The sequence below is a fragment of the Balaenoptera acutorostrata genome, chromosome 20 (genome assembly GCF_949987535.1).
Source record: "Balaenoptera acutorostrata chromosome 20, mBalAcu1.1, whole genome shotgun sequence".
In the NCBI taxonomy this organism is placed as follows: Eukaryota; Metazoa; Chordata; class Mammalia; order Artiodactyla; family Balaenopteridae; genus Balaenoptera; species Balaenoptera acutorostrata.
The window spans coordinates 45395413-45418385 of NC_080083.1; the positions used below are offsets into that span (position 1 = coordinate 45395413).

Genomic DNA, 22973 nt, shown 5'->3' on the forward strand with positions numbered 1-22973 from the left:
CAGATTGGACCCGTGTGCCCTGCATTGGCAGGCTGATTCTTATCCACTGCGCCACCAGGGAAGTCCCGTGATGCGAACTTTTAAGATTTACTCTCAGGACTTCCCTGGTGGTCCAGTGGTTAAGACTCCACCCTTCCAATGCAGGAGGTGTGGGTTTGATCCCTGCTTGGGGAACTAAGATCCCACATGCCTCAGAGTGCGGCCAAAAGAAAAAATTTACTCTCTTAGCAACTTTCAAATATGCAATACGGTGTTATTAACTATAGTTGCCATGCTGTGCATTACATCCCCATGACTTATTTATTTTATAACTGAAAGTTTGTATCTTTTGACTCCCTTCTTCCATTTCACCCCATTCCCACCACCCCCCACTTCTGGCAACCACCAATCTGTTCTCCATATCTGTGAGATTTCTTCTTTTTTTTTTAGATTCCACATAAAAGTGTGAGAGCATACTGTATTTGTCTTCTCTATCTGACTTGTTTCACGTAGCATAATGCCCTCAAGGTCTATCCATGTTGTCAAATTGCCAAGATTTCCTTCTTTTTTATGGCCAAATAATATTTCATTATATGTATATACAATGATTTGTTTATCCATTATGGACTGTTGGGCTATTTCCACCTTTTGGCTATTATGAATAATGCTGCTATAACTTTCACGTACAAGTTACTGTTGGGACATAATATGTTTTCATTTCTACTGGGTATAAACCTGGGAGTAGAATTGCTGGGTCATTGGTAATTTTATGTTTAACTTTTTGAGGAACGACCAAACTGTTTCTCATAGTGGCTGTATTATTTTATACTCCCACCAGCAATGTACCAGGGTTCCTATTTCTCCATATCCTCACCAACACTTGTTGTTTTCTATTTTCTTGATTTAATCTATCTTGCTGGGTGTGAAATGGTATCTCACTGTTGTTGTGATTTGCATTTCTTTAATGACAAATGAAAATAGAAAAATAGAGAACGTTAATAAAAAATTAATAAGACTAAAAGTTAGTTTTTGGAAGAGATTGACAAAATCGATAAACATTTAGCTAGAATGACCAAGAAAAAACGCTAAATATTTGTCAATTTTATTGATCTTTTCCAAGAACCAACTTTTAGTTTCATTAATTTTCTCTATTTTTTCTATTTCCTATTTCATTTATTTCCACTCTTTTATTATTTCCTTCCTTTGGCTTGCTTTGGGTTTAGTTTGCTCTTCTTTTTCTAGTTTCTTAAGGTGAAAAGTTAGGATATTGACTTGAAATCTTTCTTCTTTTCCAATATGATGTTTGCAGCTATAAAGTTCCCTCTAAGCACTGCTTTAGCTTCATCCCATAAGCTTTGATATGTTGTGTTTTTGCTTTCATTCATCTTAAGGTATTTCTAGTTTCCCCTGTGATTTCTTCTTTGATTCATTGGTTATTTAGTAGTGTGCTTTTATATTTTCACATATTTGTGAACTTCACAAAATCTCCTGTTGCTAACTTCTAATTTAATTCCATTGTGTTTGGAGGACAAACTTTGTATGATGTCAAACCTTTTAAATTTATTGAGGCATGTTTTATGGCCTAGCATTTGGTCTATCCTGAAGAATGTTCCATGTATACTTGAGAAATATGTTTATTCTGCTGTTTTTGGGTAGAATATTCTTTAGATATCTGTTAGGTCTAGTTGCTGTGTAGTATTGTTCACATTTTCTATTTCTTTGTTGATCTTCTGCCCAGTTATTCTAGCCATTTTTTTAAAATTAATTATTTTTTGGGGGCTGCATTGGGTCTTCGTTGCTATGCACAGGCTTTCTCTAGTTGAGCGAGCGGGGGCTACTCTTCGTTACAGTGCGCAGGCTTCTCATTGCAGTGGCTTCTCTTGTCGTGGAGCATGGGCTGTAGGTGCACAGGCTTCAGTAGATGTGGCACGCAGGCTCAGTAGTTGTGGCTCACAGGCTCCAGAGCACAGGCTCAGTAACTGTGGCACATGGGCTTAGTTGCTCTGCAGCATGTGGAATCTTCCTTGACCAGGGCTCGAACCCGTGTCCCCTACATTAGCAGGCAGATTCTAAACCACTGCGCCACAAGGGAAGCCCTCTAGCCATTATTGAAAATGGCAATCTCCAGCTATTATTTGGGGGTTTTTTTTTGTTTGTTTTTTTGTTTTTTTTTTTGGCTGAGCCGCATGGCTTGCGAGATCTTAGTTCCCCAACCAGGGATTGAACCCATACCCTCAGCACTGAAAGTGTGGAGTCCTAACCACTGGACCGCCAGGGAATTTCCTCCAACTAGTATTTTGAATTGTCTACTTTCCCTTCAGTTCTGTTAGTTTTTGCTTCAGGTTTTTGTTGTTAGAAGTGTATATATTTATAATCATGTTGTCTTCTTGATAGATTGACCCTTTTATTCTTATAAAATGTCTTTCTTGTCTCTAGTAATGATTTTTGTCTTTAAAGCTTATTTTATCTCCTACATGTATAACCACTCTAGCTCTCTTTGGTAACTCTTTTCATCATATCTTTTTCCATTCTTTCCCTTTCAACAATTTTTTGTCTTTGAATCTCAGGTATATTTTTTGTGAACAACATGTAGTCGGAGAATTTTTTTAATCTATTCTGCCAATCTCTGCCTTTTGATTAGAGTGTTTATTCCATTTACATTCAATATAATTACTGATAAGGTAGGATTTATGTCTGCCATTTTGCTTTTTTTAAAAAATATGTCATTTTTTGCTGTTGTTCTTCTAGTCTGTGATCCTTGCCTTTTTTGTGTAAAATAGATTTTTCTAGTGTATCTTTTTAATTCGTGTTTGTTTCATTTACAATATTTTGGGAGAGTTATTTTCTTTTTTTTATATAAATTTATTTATTTATTTATTTATTGGCTGCATTGGGTTTTTGTTGCTGGGCGCAGGCTGTCTCTAGTTTCGGCAAGTGGGTAAGTCCTGGGAGAGTTATTTTCTTAGTCGTTGCCCTGGGGATCACAATTAGCATGCTAGATTAGCATCCTAATTTAAAACAATATAGTTCAGGGACTTCCCTGGTGGTCCAGTGGTTAAGAATCCGCCTTCCAGTGCAGGGGATGAGGGTTTGATCCCGGTCGGGGAACTAAGATCCCACATGCTGCAGGGCAACTAAGCCCGTGCGCCACAACTACTGAGCCTGCATGCTGCAACGGAAGATCCGGCATGCCCCAATGAAGATCCCGCATGCTGCAATTAAAGACCCGATGCAGCCAAAAAAAAAAAAAAAAAATATTAATATTAACTTAATTTTCATAGTGTACAAAAACTTAGCTTCATTATAGCTCCATTCCCTCCTGACTCCTTCATGCTATTATCGTCATAAAAATTTGATCTTTATACATTATAAGCCTGTCAACACAGTCTTGTAATTATCACTTTATGCAATTGCCTTTTAAAGACAAAGAGTTAAAGACAAAAAAAGATTTACAAATAAAAATGTTTATACTGTTTTTTATAATGCCTATGTGTTTCCCTTACTGGTGTTCTTTATTTCTCTGTGTGGATTCAAGTTACCATCTACTGCAGTGGTCCCCAACATTTTTGGCACTAGGGACCAGTTTCATGGAAGACAATTTTTCCACGGACTGGGGCGGGGTTGGGGGGTGGGGGGAATGGTTCAGGGTTCAGGCGGTTAACGCGAGCAATGGTTCAGGTGGTAATGTGAGCGATGCTGAGCAGCAGATGAAACTTCACTTGCTCGCCTGCCACTCACCTCCCGCTGTGCGGCCTGGTTCCTAACAGGCCACGGACCTGTACCGGGGACTGGAGACCCCTGATCTAGTGTATTTCACTTCAGCTTGTCGGACTCCCTTCAGTATTTCTTATGGGGCACGTCTGCTAACGACAAATTCTCTGTTTTTCTTTACTGGAGATGTCTTCATTTCTCTTTGTTTTTGAAGAAGAACACAAGGTTTTGATCCATTCTCATCCAAAACCGACTACAGCTTGAAGGTGGCCCAACTGGCAGTAACCCTGTCTTTATGTCTTTTCTCAGGGCTTAGATTTATCCTGGCTTCACCACTTACTAGCTGTGTGACCTTGGACAAGTATGTCACCTCTCCGTGTGCCTTAGTTTCCTCATGTATAAAATGGAGATAACAGTGTTGTGGCCAGAGCCCCTAAGAGTGTTGGAGGATTAGCTTAGGACATATAAAGCCCTTGGGGCTGGTGTGGGCCCACAATAACACTGGCTCTAGCTCATTTGCCAAACAAAAACAAGCTATGGGGCAAGAGGTGGAGGAAGGAAGGGGATTCAGTGAGCCACTAAGCTCTTCCCAGCTCCAGGCCTCTTCCCTAGGTTCTCTTTGACAACTGTCATCTGTTTTTCCTACAGGTGGCTACTAGGCTCATCACAGGCAGCCTGGAAGCTGGCAGGGGCAACTATAGAGACATGACATGGAAGGAAGCCCATCCCAGGTTGTAAGGCCTACACATGTGAATAAGACAAAGGGCAAAACCCATACTGTCCTCTTGGGATATCACCTGGATCTGGAGTGCCTCTGATGACAGCTGGCCAGGATGGACCCCATCAGTGGCCTGGGCCTTGCCCAAGCCTCCCCTCTGCTCAGCAGCACCTCTGGACCATTCTGAAGTTCCAGACAGACCTGAGAAGGAAGGTGCCTGTGCACCTTCCTGGTCTCTACAGGAAAAGAGAGAACAGGTGCATGAAAATCTCCTGCAGCAATGAGGGTCAGTGCCCTTCCATCTTGTTTCTGTGCCCAAGTCATTGCTCAGGCCAGTCTCCCAGGACACCTATAAGCCACCAGGAAGCAAAGGTTTGTCTCCATTCTGCCACCACCTGGTCCAGCCCCACTGCCCTCCTTCCGTGGGCCAGGTACCTCACTCTTCCCCCATCCTAGCCCCGTTCTTGCCCTCTCCTCCCTCCCAAACAAGTGAGACAGCTGACTCATGCCTCAAGGAAGGCCATTTATTTCCAAGATATAGACTATACTTTTCAGACAGGACTTTTCAGAAGCAGGAAATCTTAGTTGTCGCCTAGAGAGGTGTGTCGAGGACACAGTGAAAGGAGACATGCGGACGTGGAGCAGAGGCTTATCCAACACTGTTACAACACTTTTTTAAATGAGCAAAACATCTTTAAAAATCCTTATAAATTCTTTATAATATGTTACACATTTAGAGACAATATTTACAATAAAGGATGCAGGAGGGAGGAGCGAGAAATCTACTTTACAGCAAATCTTTGCATAAAACAAGAGGACTGATAGACGTGGCAGTGGGTTCACAACCCCATCTGGGCTTCCCTGGAATGAGTGAGGGCGTGTGTGGGGAGGCCTGTTATCTGCGGTCTATTTACAACTTGTGGGGAGAAGAGGGGGCTGGGTCCCACGCACCCTTCCGGAAGGAGCAGCCCGGCTGAGAGCTCATCAATCAGTGTGTCCGCATGCGCGTGCGCGTGCGTGTGTGTTATGAGTTGGGGGAGAGAGATAGAAAGACACCAGGGATGTTTTCTACGCCCCCTCCTAAAGGGAAGAAGGTGAGGGCCTGTGTGCCTGAGCTATGGAAGGAGCAGGCACAGCTGGAAGAACAAATAGAGGGGCAAGAGGTCTAGCAGGGGTGACCGTGGACCCTCCCCAAACCGTCTGGGAAACAGGCAGCTCCCCGTGGTCAAAGCGCTTGGGGAGTGTGATTTAGAGATTGGAAAAAGGTGGTGGTGGGGGAATAACCCTGGTGAAAGTCTCAGCCCTGCCTCTTGAGGAGGTTGAGAAGTCCCAACCCCCTTCTCTGGCTCTGACAAGAAGCAGGGGGGCAGGTTCCCTGTGTGCACCGAAGGCAGGGAGCCCCGGTGGGAGCTGGGTTTGAAGCGGGCAGGGGTGGCAGAAGTTGCTACGGGGAACACTTTGGGACAGTGGCTACACACACTCGCACACACCACGCCCCTCCCCCCATGGACACCACCACCCTACACCTCCTCTCCCCAGACATACATACACAACCGCCCTCCCTTAGCTGGCAGCTAGGAGCTAACTGGGGGGAGGTGGGCAGAGGAAAGGAGTGAAGAGCCAGCATCACCCAGTGTCTTTTCTTTAGTCTGAGGCTTGGGGGTTCCCTATCCACACCCCATGGCCGACAAGGGTCCCTAAGTGCAGACACAAAGGCCCAGAAGGGCACACTCTGTCACTTATCCAAGGGACAGAGACCCCCCCCCACACACACACACAGGAGCCCTGCACAGAGCCCCAGCGGCCTACCCCCTCTCCGTCTCCTCAGCCCCGGAGCCCCCCTCCCTCCCTCCCACTCACACTCCGCGTCCAGTCCCGTCTTCTCCTCTGCCCGCCCCCTACCAATTCCAGCGCACAAACCAGAGACACGGCCTCAGCGCCGCCCACTTGCACCCGGATGCTCCCAGGGGCAACAAGGCGGGGCGGAGGTGCAAGCAGAGGCGACTCCCGGGAAACCAAGGGGCTCCGGGTGGGTCGAAGGGGCGCTCGGCGCGGGGCGGGGCGCTCGGCGCGGGGCGGGGCGGGGGGGGTGAGGGCGGGGCGGTCACAGACACTGATGGAGGCGGGAGGCGGCCGAGCGGCGCGGGGGCTGGCTCTGCAGGGCCCCCGGGTCCCCGGGCGCGGGCGGCAACGAGGCGGCGGTCGACGGGACCCGCGCCTTGGTGGACTCCAGGCTGCTGAGGCCCGAGTCCTTGTTGTCACTGTGCGCCCGCGGGCCCACGGGCTCCGGGGGGCCCCCTCCGCCCAGCTCCTTCCACTCGTGGAAGTTGAGGTCGGTCAGCGGGCTCTGCACCACCACCGTGTGGCGGCGCCAGCTGCTCCGGCGCCGCCGCGTCTCGGGAGACAGCGGCCGCCTCAGCCGCACCGGCAGCATGTCGTCCGCGGTGCCGCGGAGGCGCAGCCGCAGCGCCTCGAGGCGCGAGGGCCGCGAGCCCAGCGCCGCCGCCGCCGCCGCCAGGGCCGCTGGGGGACGCAGCGACTCCTGGCTGCTGGACGAGGCGGAGCCCGGCAGCCCGACGGCCGCGCCCGCGCCCTCGCCGTCCGCTCGGCTCCGGGCCAGGCGGCGCCGCGCCAGGGTGTCGCCGGGCATCAGGTGGTGCGAGCTGAACGAGGGCTGGCGCTCCGGGAGCCCCCCGGGCCCCACGCCGCCCTCCGTGTCCGTCTCCACGTGGCTCAGCTCGCTGCGCTCGTCGTCCGCCTCGTCCCCCGCGCCCGCTCGCCGGCCCCCGGCGCCCGAGCACACGCTGCGGTCCATGGTAGACAGGGTGGAGTAGCCCGAGACGATGGAGCGCGTGTCCGCGGCCGGCCGCTCCTCCAGCGCCGCCGGGGGGCTGAGGCGCCCGGGGGCCTCGGGGGCGGCGGCGCCCGGCCGCTGCCCCTCCGGCCGGTCCTGGGCCCCCGGCGCCGGCGCTCCCGCCTCGGGCTTGTGTGCCTCCTGCTCCGAGTCGTCGTCCGTGCTGCTGCCCAGCCCCCGCGCCTCCCGCCGCTTCTTCCTCTTGCGGTTGACCGCCGAGATGAAGGAGATCGCCAGCATCTCCCGGGAGTACGGCTCCTTCTTGGGGGCCCACGAGCCCTGTGCGGGAGACAGGTCAGTGTGCTGGGGGCGCCCGGAGAGCCTCAGCGCCCTCCAAGCCCCCACCCCTACACCCCAACACCACAGCACCCAATCTTGACAGGTCCAAGCCCAGCACCCTCACATCCGCTGTTCCTCCTGGACGGCTGTCCCAACTGGAGTGTCACTATCCACTCTAGAGACTACCCCTTTGCACCCCCCTCAATCCTGAAGCCTCCTCGGCACCTCCTCCGGTCTTAATCCAGACTCTCAGCTCTTTCCTGCGAGCTGGGGGCTGGTTTCTCACCTCGCCCCAACTTTCACTCCGTTCTCTACATCCAGTGCTGCATAAATCCTTTTAGACACAGCTCTCCTAATAATAGACTCACAACAGCGAATGACACTTGACAGTTTGAACCCATTTCACATATACTGTCCTGGGTTATAATACCAGAGCCTGCAGGGACCTTTCTCGGACCACAGCTCCTCCCTCCCTCCCTCTCCACTCACTCACCTGGGAAACCTGCCTTTCCACCTACTCCGTAGGTACAGGCCTCTCCAGGGCAACCTGCCCAAGCTCATTTCCCTTCCCACCGCACCCCATGCCATTTCAGCCGTCCCATCAGCACCCCACCCTGACAATCCCCAACCCCAGATCGATCCAACCACCAGCTCTGTTGCCAAAAGTGGCTTTAAAATCCTGCATAATCCGATGATTTGGATAGAAGCTGCTCCCAAACTGTGATTTACAGCCCCACGGTGGGCAACTTTCAGCCACTGCTCTCACTGCTGAGCCCCATGGGTGTTTTTTGGTCCTGACCTTCCATGATCCCCCAGCAGAGCCCAAGCTGCCCATCACTGCCTCCTCCAACCTGGTTTTTAATCCTCCCTTTCTGGCCTCTTCTCTCTTGGGAGGCTCTTCCTCCTCTTACTCCTTAAGAAGCCGTGTTCCCAGGGCTCTGTTCTCAGCCTCTCTCCTCTCTCCCTGGGAACATCCTGCTCCAGAGGTCTCCCTTGGCCAACACCAAACTCTCTGTCTCTTGAGCTCCAGAACTCTTCTTCCAACAGTGAATCTGCCTCTACCAAGGTGTCTGCCAGCACCTGAAACTCACCTATCTGGAACCACATTATGCTCCCTGCCTCTGCCCCAAACTACCTCCATTCATGTCCCCAGCTCAGGGTGATTTCTCTGCCTCCTCCCTCTCCCCTCCTCATCATCCTCTGTTCAGACCCTCACTCTGCCTTTTCTGGGCCCTTCTGCCCTCTCCTAATAGAACTCCCTGCCTCCACCCTAGCCTCACTCCAGCCCTTCCTCCTCAGGAGTCGTTAGTCCTTCTAAGGCAAGGCAGGAATCTAATCGCCTCCAGACTCTGCAGGACCCCACCCCCACCAGGATAAAGCACAGACACAGGGCCCTTCACAACCTGCCTAGTGCCCCCCCTGCCCCAACACAGCCTTCACTCTGGCGATGCTGCCCTCCGACCCCTCCCTCGATAGGACTAGCATTGGCAGCCCTTAGTCCCACCCCACCCCCGCACCCTATTTATGGGATGAGCTCTTACTCCCTCTACTAGGCCCAGCTCAAACACAGCACTCTCTATACAGCAACCTCCCACCCAGCTCTCCCTTTGGCTGATTTGGGAAACCTCTTCTTCTCTCCTCATAGGTCTTTGAAACTACACATACACCAGCTCTTCTCATGTCAGAATAGCTTTGTTGCCATAACATCTATATCAAACCCTGAGTTCTCAGAGGGCAAGGTCAGTGGCTTATTTGTGTTTGCATCCATGACACCTGGTACAGTGCCTGTCACATAACAGGCACTCGAGAAATGTTAAGTGAATGGGGTGAATGGGGTCCCCTGAACATAAAAAGCCCTGTAGAAATGGATGCTGGGACTGGTCCCCAGCTGGGCTGAAATGACCTGCGCTTGCATCCCTTCTCACAGGTCACCTCCTGATTCAGCTGCAGCGTAATAGGCACACCTCAGAGATACTGCAGGCTCAGTTCCAGACTACAGCAATAAGGCAAATACCGCAGTAAAGAGAGTCACATGAATTTTTTGGTTTCCTGGAGCATATAAAAGTTATGTGTACACTGTAGTCTATTAAGCGTGTGCTAGCATTATGTCTAAAAAAAGTACATCCTTTAATTTAAAAATACCTCATTGCTGGGCTTCCCTGGTGGCGCAGTGGTTGGGAGTCCGCCTGCCAAGGCAGGGGACACGGGTTCAAGCCCTGGTCCAGGAGGATCCCACGTGCCACGGAGCGACTAAGCCTGTGTGCCACAACTACTGAGCCTGCGCTCTAGAGCCCGTGAGGCACAACTACTGAAGCCCACGTGCCTAGAGCCCGTGCTCCACAACAAGAGAAGCCACCGCAATGAGAAGCCCACGCACAGCAATGAAGAGTAGGCCCCGCTCGCTGCAACTAGAGAAAAGCCAGCATGCAGCAAGGAAGATTCAATGCAGCCAAAAATAAAATAAATAAAATAAAATAAATAAATTTATTAAAAAAAATACTTTATTGCTAAAAAATACCATTATCTGAGCCTTCAGGGAGTCGTAATTTTTTGCAATAGTAACATCAAAGTTCACTGATCACAGATCACCGTAACGAATATAATTATCATGAAAAGGTTGAATTACCACAAGAATTATCAAAAATGTGACACAGAGACATGAAGTGAGCAAATACTGTTGGAAAAATAGTGCCAAGAGACTTGCTCAACATAGGGTGGCCACAAACCTTCAATTTGTTTAAAAAAAATGCGGTATCTGTGAAGCACAATAAAGGAAAGCGCAAGAAAACGCGGTGTGTTTGTAGTGGATGGAGACATAGAGCTGCCTCCCGTGGCCACGGCACTCTCTCACATCAGTTAGTTTTGAGAAAGCCGGAGCCTGTCAGCGATTCAGGATTCACAGGCGTGCAGCTCCTGGGCTGTGGCTGCCCACACAGCACGACTCCAGAAGGCACCACCTGCAGCACTGCTACGGCCAGCGTGAGGCACATGGTGGCCAGCGCCGCTTTCTGCCTCTGCTCTCTGAGAGACTTGAGAGGCTGCTGGGATCATCTGATCAAATTACCCTCTCATCCTGGCTAGTTACAGAAGCAATGAGGTCAGAATGGTCACTTTCAGGGAATGCAGAGGTCAGCAGGTTCACACAAAGGTTGAGGGGTCAGTCCAGGAGAGGCTACAGGAAGCCAGGGGTCTAGCACGAGCAAGGGGTGGAGGTGATCAGGAGCTAGATTCAGGTCACTCTAATGAACTTGCTCCCCACCACAGCAGTCTTGTGATGCAGTGAGCTCCCCATCACCAGAGGTGTGCAGGCAGAGGCTCTACGGAGAGGTTACAAGGGTCCTCTGCACCAGACTAGAGCAGCCATCTTTCTGTCCAGTGCTTTCATCTGACACATAATGGGCTAATGAGCACCTGCTTGGTGTCAGGCACACTGATCTCACTGGGACTCGGCCAGTGCTTAGAGATCCAGAGAGAAATGAGCCCAGTTTGACCAGCCAACATTTAGTTGACTCCACTACTACGGACAGAACTGTTCCCGCACTAAATTCATATGATGAAGCCCTAACCCCCAATGTGATAGTATTCGGGGTCTTTGGGAGGTAATTAGGTTTAGATGAGGTCATGAGGGCGGGGCCTTTATGGTGGAATTAGTGCCCTTACAAGAAGAGACACCAGAGAGCTTGCTGTTTCTCTCACATGCATGCTCGGTTTCTGCTTGCCATATGAGGACACAGCGAGAAGGCGGCCGTCTACAAGCCAGGAAGAGAGCTTCCACCAGAAACTGACCATGCTAACATCCTGATCTTGGACTTCTAGCCTCCAGAACTGTGAGAAAATAAATTTCTGTTGTTTTAAGCCACCCAGTCTATAGTATTTTGTTATGGCAGCCTGAGCTGATTAAGACACACTCCTGGCCTTCGGGCTGCCTGGGGCAGGCATCCTGGCCCTACTGGTTCTGTCTCACAGGGCAGGCTCTGGAGCAGGCAACTCACTGCCTGTGAGACCTGGTTCAAAGAACCGGCTTGGGTTTCGTTGTTTTCAATTTCATTGATTTCTGTTCTTATCTTTATTATTTCCTTCCTTCTGTTGGCTTTGGGCTCTGCAAAGACCTTAAAAAGTAATTATTATATCAGACATATTTGTTGTTAACCCCATTTTTGGGGATAAATCTTATCCCCATAAATAGTATGAGCAAGCTGAGGATCAGAAAGAGGTTAAGTAACTTGCCCAATGTCCCAAAGCTACTAAGTAGTGGAGCCAGGGCTCAGGTCCAGGACTGTCTGTGCTTCTGACTGCTGAGCAACACTGCCTCCAGGCCACCTAACTCCCAAGTCAGATCCTCTACTACAGCAGTTACCTCCCCAAGCACTGCCAAGGTGAGCGACTTCTCAGCTTACCTTGGACACTCGGTATTTCCCACCTTCCTTCCCAGTGACTATCAATCTCCTTCAAGGCTCCAATCACAATTCCCCCAACTCCCTTGACCAAAAAGCAAAGTGGGCTGGCTTGTACAGGGATATAACTTTCAGAATTGCCGTGGCACTTACCTTGGACTTGCTTGAACTACAGGTGGTGGAATCTATTGTTAAGAAACGAAAGAAAAATGAAAGTTGGATTGAGCAAGAGAAGACTGAGTCTTGTAAACACAATTCCCTCTCCTCAAAGGCTTCAGAAACCAGGGAGTTTGGAAACCTGAGCTCTCCCCAGATCCTGGGAGTGTGATGGGCCTCTGATGTCACTTCCTATGGGATAAGGATGGAGCAGAGAAGGATGTCAATAACCACTTCCTTTTGAGGCAGAAAGTGACATCAGGCTGCCAGCCACTGGACCCTCATTTGCTCAGGGTTAAGAGCAAGGGGGACTTTGCTTTGGTCTAGTTCCTCTCTCCTCCCCTCCTATCCCTGTTACTCTGAAGCACTGGAGAGAAAATGCCAAATATCAGATGCAGTTCACGGAAACCACAACAATGAAACACATCAAACCACAGATGCTCTGGAGAAATGGAGACCACACGGTGCACAGAGAGGTGGGTGCCCTATATCCACCCTCCCCCCCACCCCACTTCCAGGCATGAGAGGGCAGAGGGACCATGTGAATGACGGAGTACAGAGCAGACAGGAAGTGGGTGGGGCAGGAGGTAGAGAGGGCTGGTGATTACAGCCTGGAAATGTTCCACCTCCAGACCTGAGGTTAGTCTGCCCTCGTGGGGCACGGCTGCTGTTAATGATCAGAGTTGTGAAGGGATGCGGGTCCCACTCCCCTGATATCACTGGGGTGGAGAAGGAACCAGAAACAAGTCCTGGCAGTGCTGTCTCCAGGACGGGGGAGGGAGCAGGCCGACCCCAGGATCTCCCGGGGTCCCAGGGGGCAGTGGGCAGGTGCGGTTAATCCACACTCTCCGGCAAGCAAGTTAGATGCCTCCTCCCCAGCCCTCCCCTGCACACAGTGAGAAGAGCAGACAGGCTGACCACACGGCGACACACACGGGGCAGGAGAGTGGCAGCAGGTGATTAGAAGAGACGGGGGGCTCCTCTCTGCCATCCCCACTCCCCATGTCCTCTGGCCCCCTCCCCAGCCTGCCTCTTGCATCTAGGGGTGCTGTGGTATGCCTCTGTCAGAGACAGAAGCGGTCAAAATACTAAGGGCGGGTCACCCACAGGTGGTAGGAGTTAGTGGCTTGAGCCAAGAAGTGACTGGCCGTTCCTTTGGGCCTGGACTCCTCCGCTATGATAAGGCCAGAGGCTTGGAAGCGGGACTTAGGGGCTGAGTAGCCAGGGGCTCCAATTTCGGACGCAGGAAGAGCCAGCCCTTGGAGGCGGCTGAGGCAGGAGCTATAGATATACAGAGGCTCCCGGGGTAGCATCCCTGGTGTCCGGAGACGCTGGGTCCCACCACCAGCAAGCCTCCCCCACCCAGATAACCAGAAGTGGCCGAACTCGGCACAGAGAGAAGCCACAGAGCGTGGGGGACTGCAGGAGGGCAGCCATGCAGTGCCCAGACTTCCTGGCAAGAGGGACCAGACGTGGCTCCAACAAGTGCCTCCTTCCTCCTGAGAAGGGGCTTCTGGACGGGACGTGGGTGGGGGTAAGTTGTTAACAGCTGTGGGTAACTGGCATGTCAGGGTGAGGTCCTCATGGCCCCGGACCGTCCTGCCCGCCCCTCGTGCCTGCCCAGCCTTCTTATAATCACCCGCCACTGTTAGTGACCGAGGCCGCGATGCCACACTGTACCCGTTAAATCTCCAACAGGTCCGCTGGAGGAGGGAAGGGGAGGAGAAGAGAAGGGGCAGGATCCAGGGGATGGGGGGAGAGCACAGGGAGAAAGAGGGAGGAGGGGTGGAGGGGTGCAAGGAGAAAAGGAAGAAAAATTAAAAAGAGGAACGTGCCCAGGACACAGCCCATGAGAAATAAAAAGCTCAGGAAAGCAATCGGTGAAAACAAAGCTCCTACCCAGCCCGGGGTGGGAGCGGCTGAGTGGCGGAGGAGGCGGCACACAGGCAGGCTGGGCCTCCCCAGAGAGGCAGAAGGCCCCACCACAGCCCAGTCCAGCGGCGGGGGCAGGAGCAGGGAAGCTGGGCCCCTGACCAGGCATCTGGGACCCTCAGGAATGCAGACCCCACCCCCTCTCCACCCCTTCCCAGGCCCCTGCTCTCACCTGAACCTGGCTCACCAGGGGGCACTGTCCTGCCAATGTTAGGCAGGAGGTACTCGATGTTTGGCACTGACTGAGGCTCCTTGTCGTCCACAGGGGTCTGCGAACAGAAGGAAGGTCAGCCAGCACAGCCTCAGTTGTCTGACTGCAGACCCGACGGAACGGGGAGCCCTGAGGACAGGGCTCAGGTCTCCTCCATCAGACCGGGGCTCACCCGCGCAGGGAATGTCTCCTTCATCAGCCAGGCACTCGAGTGCAGGTCCTACATGTCCCCCATTAGACTGTTTTGTGCCTTCCCCCACACCTTGGTTGAACCCTAAAGGCCGGAGCTGTGACTCCCCCCTCAGACTGGACCTTCCTAAGCCCTCTATCCTCCTCGCAAGATTGGAGGACGGGGTCTGCCTTTGCTACTGGACTATGTTTCCTTAGGGCAAGGCCTCTATCTCCCCCTCAGACTGGGGCTCATGAAGGTGAGGACTGTTGTCCCCCATCAGATTGGAGGCTCCGGAGGAGAGGGCTTACGTTCCTTCCATCAGACTGGGATGTCCCAAGGGCAGGGACCTTCCCCTGCTTGAGTCGTGCTGCCCACCCCGCCCACCTGGGACGAGGGCCCACCATCGACCAGACCCCACCCCACGGGCCCTCTGCATCACTCACTCTCTCTCCCTTGTCCTCGCTGTCGCTGAAGAACCAGTCTGACTGCAGAGGAGACAAAAGGAAGTGATGGAATCAGCGTGGGAAGGAGCTGAGGGAAGACAGGGAGACACGGGCTCCCAACCTGCTCAGTTCAGAGGACCCACTCAGGCGCCTGATGGAAAAGTTTGGACCCCAGTGTGGAAGGGAAATGCAGCCTGGAGTGGGAGAAGGCCTGAGCACAGATGGATGACTGGCTCAAGGAGAGCTTCTCTTTGCCAGTTTTTCACTAAACACAGTCCCCTGCACATCACCTGAAGCAAGGGGGCAGCAGCGCCATCTAGTGCCAGCCAGGTCCACTGCAGGGACAAGGCCAGCCCCGGAGGCTGTAGCTGCATGTACCCCACACCAGCCTAGGCTCCGCACTGACAACAGGGGTGGAACACCCCCGACCCCCGGAAAAGGCAAGTGCCTAGAGGGAGGTGTTAGGAGGTTGCCTGAGGGGCAGGCAGGCAAGGTTTTCTCATAAATGCCAAACAGAATAGAAAATAAAGTAATAATCCCACTCAAATATATTTTGTGAAATTTGAGAATCTTGAAGATAAAACTCTAAAAGTTTTCTGAGGAACAAAAACAGATTGCTTACACGTGAACGAGTATCAGCTTTAACTAGAACTTTCAGCAGCAACAGACACAAGAAGACAAGGAAGTAATATTTTTGATGTGTTTCTGAACTACAAGTGCAGGGATTTTGAACCTAGAACTTTATACCTTGCTAAACTCTCATTTAAATTTGAGTGTGAAATAAAGCTATTCTAAGACATCAGAAAGTTTGCTACACGAAGACTCTCTTAACTGAGTACATGAGCAAGTAAAGAAATGAATCCAGGATGGAACAAGAAGTTCTAAGAAGTAAGGATGGATAATAGCATAGAAAAGTCAACTGTTATCAAACTAAGCAATGATACACACACACATGTACAAACACAGACAAAGTACACCCATGACAATCTGGAATTTAAATTCAGAGGAAGAAACCAGTGACAGGTGGAAGTACACTAAGGTACTTGGCTTTTAGTTGTGGTGGAAGGAAGATGTGGATACTGATAAGCTTTAGAAATTGATAGTAAAAATTAAACATAACTACGGGCTTTTGCAATTGTATCATTCAACGTAAGTATGGGTTTTATAAATTATGTAAGTTTTATATCAGGAAAATAAAATGAACCCATCCAAAGCAAGGTAGAAAAGACCAAGAAAAGGAAATAAAATGAAAATGTCGTAAACAGAAAATGACATTTAAGATGGCAGAAATAAGCCCTGACAGGGACTTCCCTGGAGGCGCAGTGGTTAAGAATCTGCCTGTCAATGCAGGGGACACGGGTTTGAGCCCTGGTCTGGAAAGAACCCACATGCCTCAGAGCAACTAAGCCCGTGCGCCACAACTACTGAGCCTGCGCTCTAGAGCCCGTGAGCCACAACTACTGAGCCCATGTGCCACAGCTACTGAAGCCCGTGTGCCTAGAGCCCATGCTCCGCAAGAAGAGAAGCCACCGCAATGAGAAGTCCGTGCAGCACAACGAAGAGTAGCCCCCACTCGACGCAACTAGAGAAAGCCTGTGTGCGGCAACAAATGCAATGCAGCCAAAAATTAAATAAAAAAGTCCTGGCAGTACAGAAATTACAAAAAAGTAAATGAGCTAAGCTCACTAAATGAAAGTTAAAACACACAGAATGTTATATATATTTAAGGATATCCTTATACTTAAAATTAGCATCTAGAAGGTGGATTGAAAATACACACATTAACCTATCAGAGTGGTAATTATTGGGGGATGGGCAGAGTGGGCTTTGGAATGAGGTGGGGAAACAAGGAGACTTGCAAGGTTGCTTATGACCTTGGGCCATGAACCTCAATTATTATTCATCATAATCAGGCATATGATTAACTCAAATAAGACAGAAGAGAAATGAGATAGAAGAGAAAAGAGAGATAGAGGATGAGGGAGAAATGCAGGATCTGGAGTCAGCTTCGGGCTCAAGTCCACATCAGGTAAATTACCTCTCTATTTACTTATCTTTAAAATGGGCATAATGTATAAGTATCTACTTCTAAAACTGTGGTGAGGATTAAAATAAAATACTGTATGGCTGTTATCTAAAAGACAGGAAGGGCTTCCCTGGTGGCGCAGTGGTTGAGAATCTGCCTGCCAACGCAGGGGACACGGGTTTGAGCCCTGGTCTGGGAAGATCCCACATGCCACGGAGCAACTAGGCCCGTGAGCCACAACTACTGAGCCTGCGCATCTGGAGCCTGTGCTCTGCAACAAGAGAGGCCGCGATAGTGAGAGGCCCGCGCACCGCGATGAAGAGTGGCCCCCGCTTGCCACAACTAGAGAAAGCCCTCGCACAGAAACAAAGACCCCACACAGCCAAAAATAAAATAATAAATAAATAATAAATTAATTTTAAAAATAAATTAATTAAAAGACAGGAAATAAATAACAAGTGTTGGCAAGGATGTGGAGAAAAGGGAACCCTCCTACACCGTTGGTGGGAATGTAAATTGGTGCAGCCACTATGGAAAACAGTATGGAGGGTCCTCAAAAAATTAAAAATAGAGCTACCATATGACCCAGCAAATCCACTTCTGGGTATTTATCTGAAGGAAACAAAAACACTAACTTGAAAACATACATGCGTCCCCATGTTCGTTGCAGCATTATTCACCATAGCCAAGACATGGACGCAACCTAAGTGTCCATCGATGGATGAATGGATAAAGAAAATGTGCATATACTGTATGTGTGTGTATATATATATACACACACACATACATATATGCAGTAGAATATTATTCAACAATTAAAAAAAGGAAATCTTGCCATTTGCAACAACATGGATGAAACTTGAGGGCATTATGCTAAAGTGAAACAAGACAGAGACAAATACTGTATGATCTCACTTGCACGTGGCATAAGAAACCCCCAAATTATCCAAGTTCATAGATGCAGACAACAGACTGGTGGTTGCCAGAGGTGAGAGGGAGGAGGGTGGCTGAGATGAGTGAAGGCAGTCAAAAGGTACAAACTCCCAGTTCTAAAATGAGCAAGTCCTGGGGATGTAATGTACATCATGGTGACTATAGCTAATAACACTGTACTGTACATCTGAAAGTTGCAAAGAGAGTAGATCTTGAAAGTTCTCATCACAAGAAAAAAAAACTTGTCACTGTGTGTGGTGATGGATGTTAACTAGACATTGTGCTGATCATTTCACAATCTATACAAATATTGAATCATTATGCTATGCACCTGAAACTAATATAATGTTGTTTGTCAATTACAACTCAATTTAAAAAAACAAAAAAGAATACCATATGTAAAACACTTAGTACAACACATCAATGTATAATAAATGTTAGCTATTATTAATAAAAGGTGCAGTCCCCGGAGACAGGCTGACCAGAGGGAGCCCCAAGAAGCCAGCCTCTAACTCGGGTTTGAGGGAACCTAAAAGTGCTCTGGGAACCTGGAAGTCTACAGGAAGCTTCCGGGTGGCCCATGGTTCTCTGGAAGAATTCATGCTAGCTCATGCCACCCTGCTTTTGCCCATGCTGTTCCCTCTGCCTGGAATGTTCATTCTCCCTTCTCTACCTGGCTAAATTCTTTATGTCTTTCAAAAACTCCCTGACTATAGTCCCAGCTCTACACCCAGGGCCGGGTTGGGTCTTTCCATGGGGCTTCCCTGGACATAGCCCAGAGCATGAAGAAGTGATGTCTTCAGAGCAGGGCCTGAGTTCCATTCATCTCTGTGTTCCCAGCACCTGCATTTGTATCTGGCATGGAATGACGATGATGGTGGTGGTGGTGGTGATGATGATAGTTAACTTTTTTTTGGGGGGGGGGGTGGCATGCCGTGAAGCTTGTGGAATCTTAGTTCCCCAACCAGGGATCGAACCTGGGCCCCTGGCAGTGAGAGTGTGGAGTCCTAACCACTGGACCGCCAAGGAATTCCAATAGCTAACTCTTATATAACACTACCTGCCAGGCACCATTTTAAGTGCCTTACAGATAACAACTCGTGCAACCCTCACAATAACATCGTGAGGTAAGTACTATTGTTATCTCCACTTTACAGGTGAGGAAATGGAGGCACAAAAAGAATAAGTATTGTCCAGGGTCCCACAGCATATAAGGAGCACAGCCAGGGTTCAACCTTGGGCAGGCTGGCTCAAGAGGCAGTGCCCTGAACCTCTACACCAGTGCTTCTCAACTGGGGCGACTCTGCCCCTCGAGGGGGCATTTGGCAATGTCCAGAGACATTTTCAGTTGTCACAAGTGGAGGGAGGCTCCTGGTATCTGGCCAAGAGATGCCGCTAAACATGCTATAAGCCACAGGACAGCCCCCAACAAAGAAGAACGATCTGGCCCCAAAGCTCACTAGTGCCAGGCTGAGAAATCCCTGGGCCCACATAGTAGGAATCACCATGTGTGCCGAGTGAATAAATGAACAAATGCCTTGGCATGGTCTTTGTTTGGCTTCCAACTGACTAAGTAAACATGAGTATGAGCTGGCTGCTGACTTGCTGATGGGCAGCTGAACCCCCGGGTTTGCTCATCTCCACTCTGCCATTATCTTGCTGTGTGACCCCGGGCAAGTCACTGCTCCTCTTTATGCCTCAGTTTCCACCCTCTGTACAATGCAAGGTCAGGTCTGCTGCCTTAAGGCCCCTTCCAGCTCTGCTGTCCAAGAGTTCCACAGAAACCAGGAGTCCTAGGCAGGGAGGCCAGGTGATGGTTGCAGCTGAAACTCCCAGCAGGAGGTCATGTCACCCATGAACTCCAACCGTCCACTGACTGACCAGGGGCTCAGAGCCAGAGCCAGAGCAGTCTCTGTCACAAGTCCCACCCTGCCTGAGCTCGTGACTACACTGATCCCTGGCTACGGAGCCTCTTAGGTGGGCGGGCTCAGTGGGCTCAGTGTGAATTGAGGGGGTAGCTCACTCCCTCGACAATAGTCCAGGGCTGATTATGTTCTAAATGCCAAGCGGGCAGAGAATGGAGGGTTGCACGCTCAGTTAGTTCCCAGGAAGGAATCCCTCAGTGGGAAAGCCCAGACTGGCATAACCTCAACAGCAATTCATTCATTCAACAAACAAACACTGAGTGTTCGCCATGTGCCAGGCTCTAGGCTCGGTGCTGGGATTACACCTATGAAGCAGACTGATGTGCTCCATATCCCCCGACCCTGCCCAGAGGAGGCGCCGCCGTTGGCTGGGGACTTCCCCGGGACCCTAGGGGAGGGTAAGTGGACATACTTTGGGCCTTCCTTCTCCCTGGAGACTGCTGTTCCTGACATCCCAGCTGACCCCAGGCCTTGGGCTTCCTGGGACTTCACTAGGAGCCAGGGCTTCACTCCTAGCTTCACTAGGAGCCTCTCTTCCCCACTGCCCCCCGCCCAAAGCATTCACTCATGGGGACCCCGATGGCTCCCTGTTGGTTTGGGGAGCTGAACTTTTCCAAGAGAGATAAGCTTCCCCAGACCAAGGCCACATCAGGATCCCTGACATTGCTCACCAGCCCTGGCCTCCCCGACAGCTCTGGAGTGGGCCTCCGGGCTGGGGGTCCCAGTGTTAGAGTGCGAACAGGCCTCGACATACCTTCCTATGGCTCAGAGCCCTGACACGTGGTGAAGGAAGGAAACAAGCAGACAAGGCCAGCCAGCATGACCAAAGTCTACCCATGGCCTCACTTGGCTAACTCTGACCAATCTCCCTCACTCCAAAGCTCCCAGGGGTCAGACCTCCCAGTTGGCTGGGGAGTAAAGCACAGGCTTTGGTCAGACAGTCCCGGCTTAAAATCCTGGGGCTGCTACTTATTAGCTGTGTGACCTTGAGCAAATCACTTTGCCTCTCTGAGTCCCCCAGTTTCCTCATCTGTAAAATGGGAGTAACATGACCTGGTTTCCCTTCCCTAAAGTGTCTATGAGGTGGGGGAGGCTGAGGTTTCCCTTCCCTTGACCAGCTGCCAATCTTATTTCTCCTGGCAGGAGGGTTCTGGTTCCATTCTTTGTGGACTAGACCACAGGCCACACCAAGATCTGGAAATGGAAAAATCTATGATTCATAAAAACATCCCTGAGGGCCCCAGAAGGGGTTGGTGCTGCCCTGGGTTTGGCTCTGGAAAACCAAGGTCTCCTGCGCCCTCTGCTGGCCACTCTGGGTTCTCATCCCGTGGTAGATAACAGTATGAATCCTTAGAAACACGAGGCTCTTGGGGCCTCCAGGCAGCCGTGAGAGAAAGGTGACCAGCCCAAGACACACTGAACATGCAGCCAGGATCCTGCCCCAGCCCATCATCTGCCCTGCGACATCCGCCTCCCCCTATCCCGGGCATCACCATTTTCTCCCTGAAGTCTCAGTGGGCCTGCAGAGAGAGCTCTGTCCCTACCTCTGCACCTGTCTGCCACGTTTCTGCCAGGACACCTCTCCTGGGGGCCACCGTCTGAAGGCATCCCTTCTTCCACCCCTTCTGCCCTCCAACCCGGCAGCACCTTTCCCTGACCTTCCTCCTCCCTCCGACCCTCACATGCATCTTGGAAGCTCAGGGCCTGATTCTCCTGCTGGGGATGCAGTATCCCGGAAAGACAGGGATTCAGGACCCATTCCCGTCCAGCCTTAAAATGCAGCCTACTGCTTCTGAAGGGCAACCACCATCTCAGCAGCATTTTATTCAGCTGCCTCATCCTTCCCTGAGCACATCCACCCAGGCAAGCGGGAGCCAGGGGCCCAGGGGGACTTGGGCCAGGGCAGCTGCTTACGTGCTGGATCAGCGTCTCTACAATCTTGTAGCGGTCAGGCATGTGGGTCACCATGTCCGCCATGTTGTCCTCGGACGTCCTCACCAGCGTTGGCCCGAAGACTAGGGCCAGGTTCCGGGGCTCCATCTGGGCAGGGGAGGGAAGCGGGTCAGCGTCAACACCCCTGTGAGCTCTGACTTCCAGCCCCCAAGGCATCCCTCACTCTGGGCCCTCAGGCCCCCAGCCCGACCCCATCCTGAGCTGACCCTGGCTTAGGGGCCGGATGCCTCCTTGCTGGGCATGGAGGTGCCTGGTAAGTAGAGAACAGGCCAGCTTTCAGCCCCACTCACCCCAGGCCTGGCACTCACAGGCAGTTCCCCACCTGCACACCCACACTATGCTTGCTAGCAGTGGGAGAAGCCAGAGTGAGGACCCATTGGAAGTTTCAAGAGTGTTTTAGGACCGGGAGAAATCCTATACCTCCCCTCATTTCCCCCACCCCTCCACCGCAGAATCAGAAGATATAAGGGGTTTGCTTAGGAAAAGGCAACACAAGGGATCTGAGCTAGATCAGAGGATAGATCTCCATCAGACCCAGGGGTCTGAGGCTCTCTGCCTCTGGAAGACCCTCAGAAATTCAGGAGATGGCTCTCCGGGGAGAAGCACTGGCCAGTATGCAGGGAAGGGGTGGGGACAGAACAACCCTTAAGGAGGAGGGCATGGCCAGAGGGGCTTGAGATTATCTAACCTGGAGGAGCTTAGAATGTGCTGAGGAGGGACTTCCCTGGCAGCTCAGGGGTTAAGAATCTGCCTGCCAGTGCAGGGGACACGGGTTCAAGCCCTGGTCTGGGAAGATCCCACACGCCGCAGAGCAACTAAGCCCGTGTGCCACAACTACTGAGCCTGTGCTCTAGAGCCCGTGAGCCACAACTACTGAGCCCACGTGCCACAACTACTGAAGCCTGCACACCTAGAGCCCGTGCTCCGCTACAAGAGAAGCCACTTCAAGGAGAAGCCCGCACACCACAACAAAGAGTAGCCCCCGCTCGATGCAACTAGAGAAAGCCTGCGCACAGCAACAAAGACCCAACACAACCAAAAATAAATAAATTTATAAAAAAAGAATATGCGGAGGAGACCCCGGTAGGCTTCCCTCCCCCACACTTCACAGCAGGGCCTCCACCCACCTTGTTTTTCTCCGAGTGGTCAGCTATGGTCTTCAGATGGCTCACGAGGAATTTGAGTGTTTCATAGTAATGTCCTGGGAGATCCCGGATCTGGGTGGGAGAAAGAAGGGGCATGGGACCAGGCTGTGATGACCTCCGCCTCCCCACCATACCCCAAAGG

General features: G+C 51.1%; 2 protein-coding genes across 9 annotated transcripts in view; one reads left to right on the forward strand and one right to left on the reverse strand.

Annotated features, from left to right (window-relative positions):
- Positions 1-4515, forward strand: part of SRCIN1 (SRC kinase signaling inhibitor 1) — a 53307-nt gene extending 48792 nt beyond the window's left edge. The window contains exon 20 of the mRNA XM_057536891.1: positions 4339-4515. Within this exon, the coding sequence (XP_057392874.1) occupies positions 4339-4428 (90 nt within the window). The 3' untranslated portion in view covers positions 4429-4515. The remainder of the gene's footprint in view (positions 1-4338) is intronic.
- A 403-nt stretch (positions 4516-4918) lies between these two features.
- ARHGAP23 (Rho GTPase activating protein 23) overlaps positions 4919-22973 on the reverse strand; it is an 81805-nt gene continuing 63750 nt past the window's right edge. For all 8 annotated transcript variants that reach the window (XM_057535559.1, XM_057535561.1, XM_057535558.1 and 5 more), the window contains 6 exons: positions 22814-22903; positions 21648-21773; positions 14850-14891; positions 14196-14292; positions 12089-12120; positions 4919-7541 (listed from right to left, as the gene is read on the reverse strand). In XM_057535559.1, the coding sequence (XP_057391542.1) occupies positions 6513-7541; positions 12089-12120; positions 14196-14292; positions 14850-14891; positions 21648-21773; positions 22814-22903 (1416 nt within the window). In that variant the 3' untranslated portion in view covers positions 4919-6512. The remainder of the gene's footprint in view (positions 7542-12088; positions 12121-14195; positions 14293-14849; positions 14892-21647; positions 21774-22813; positions 22904-22973) is intronic.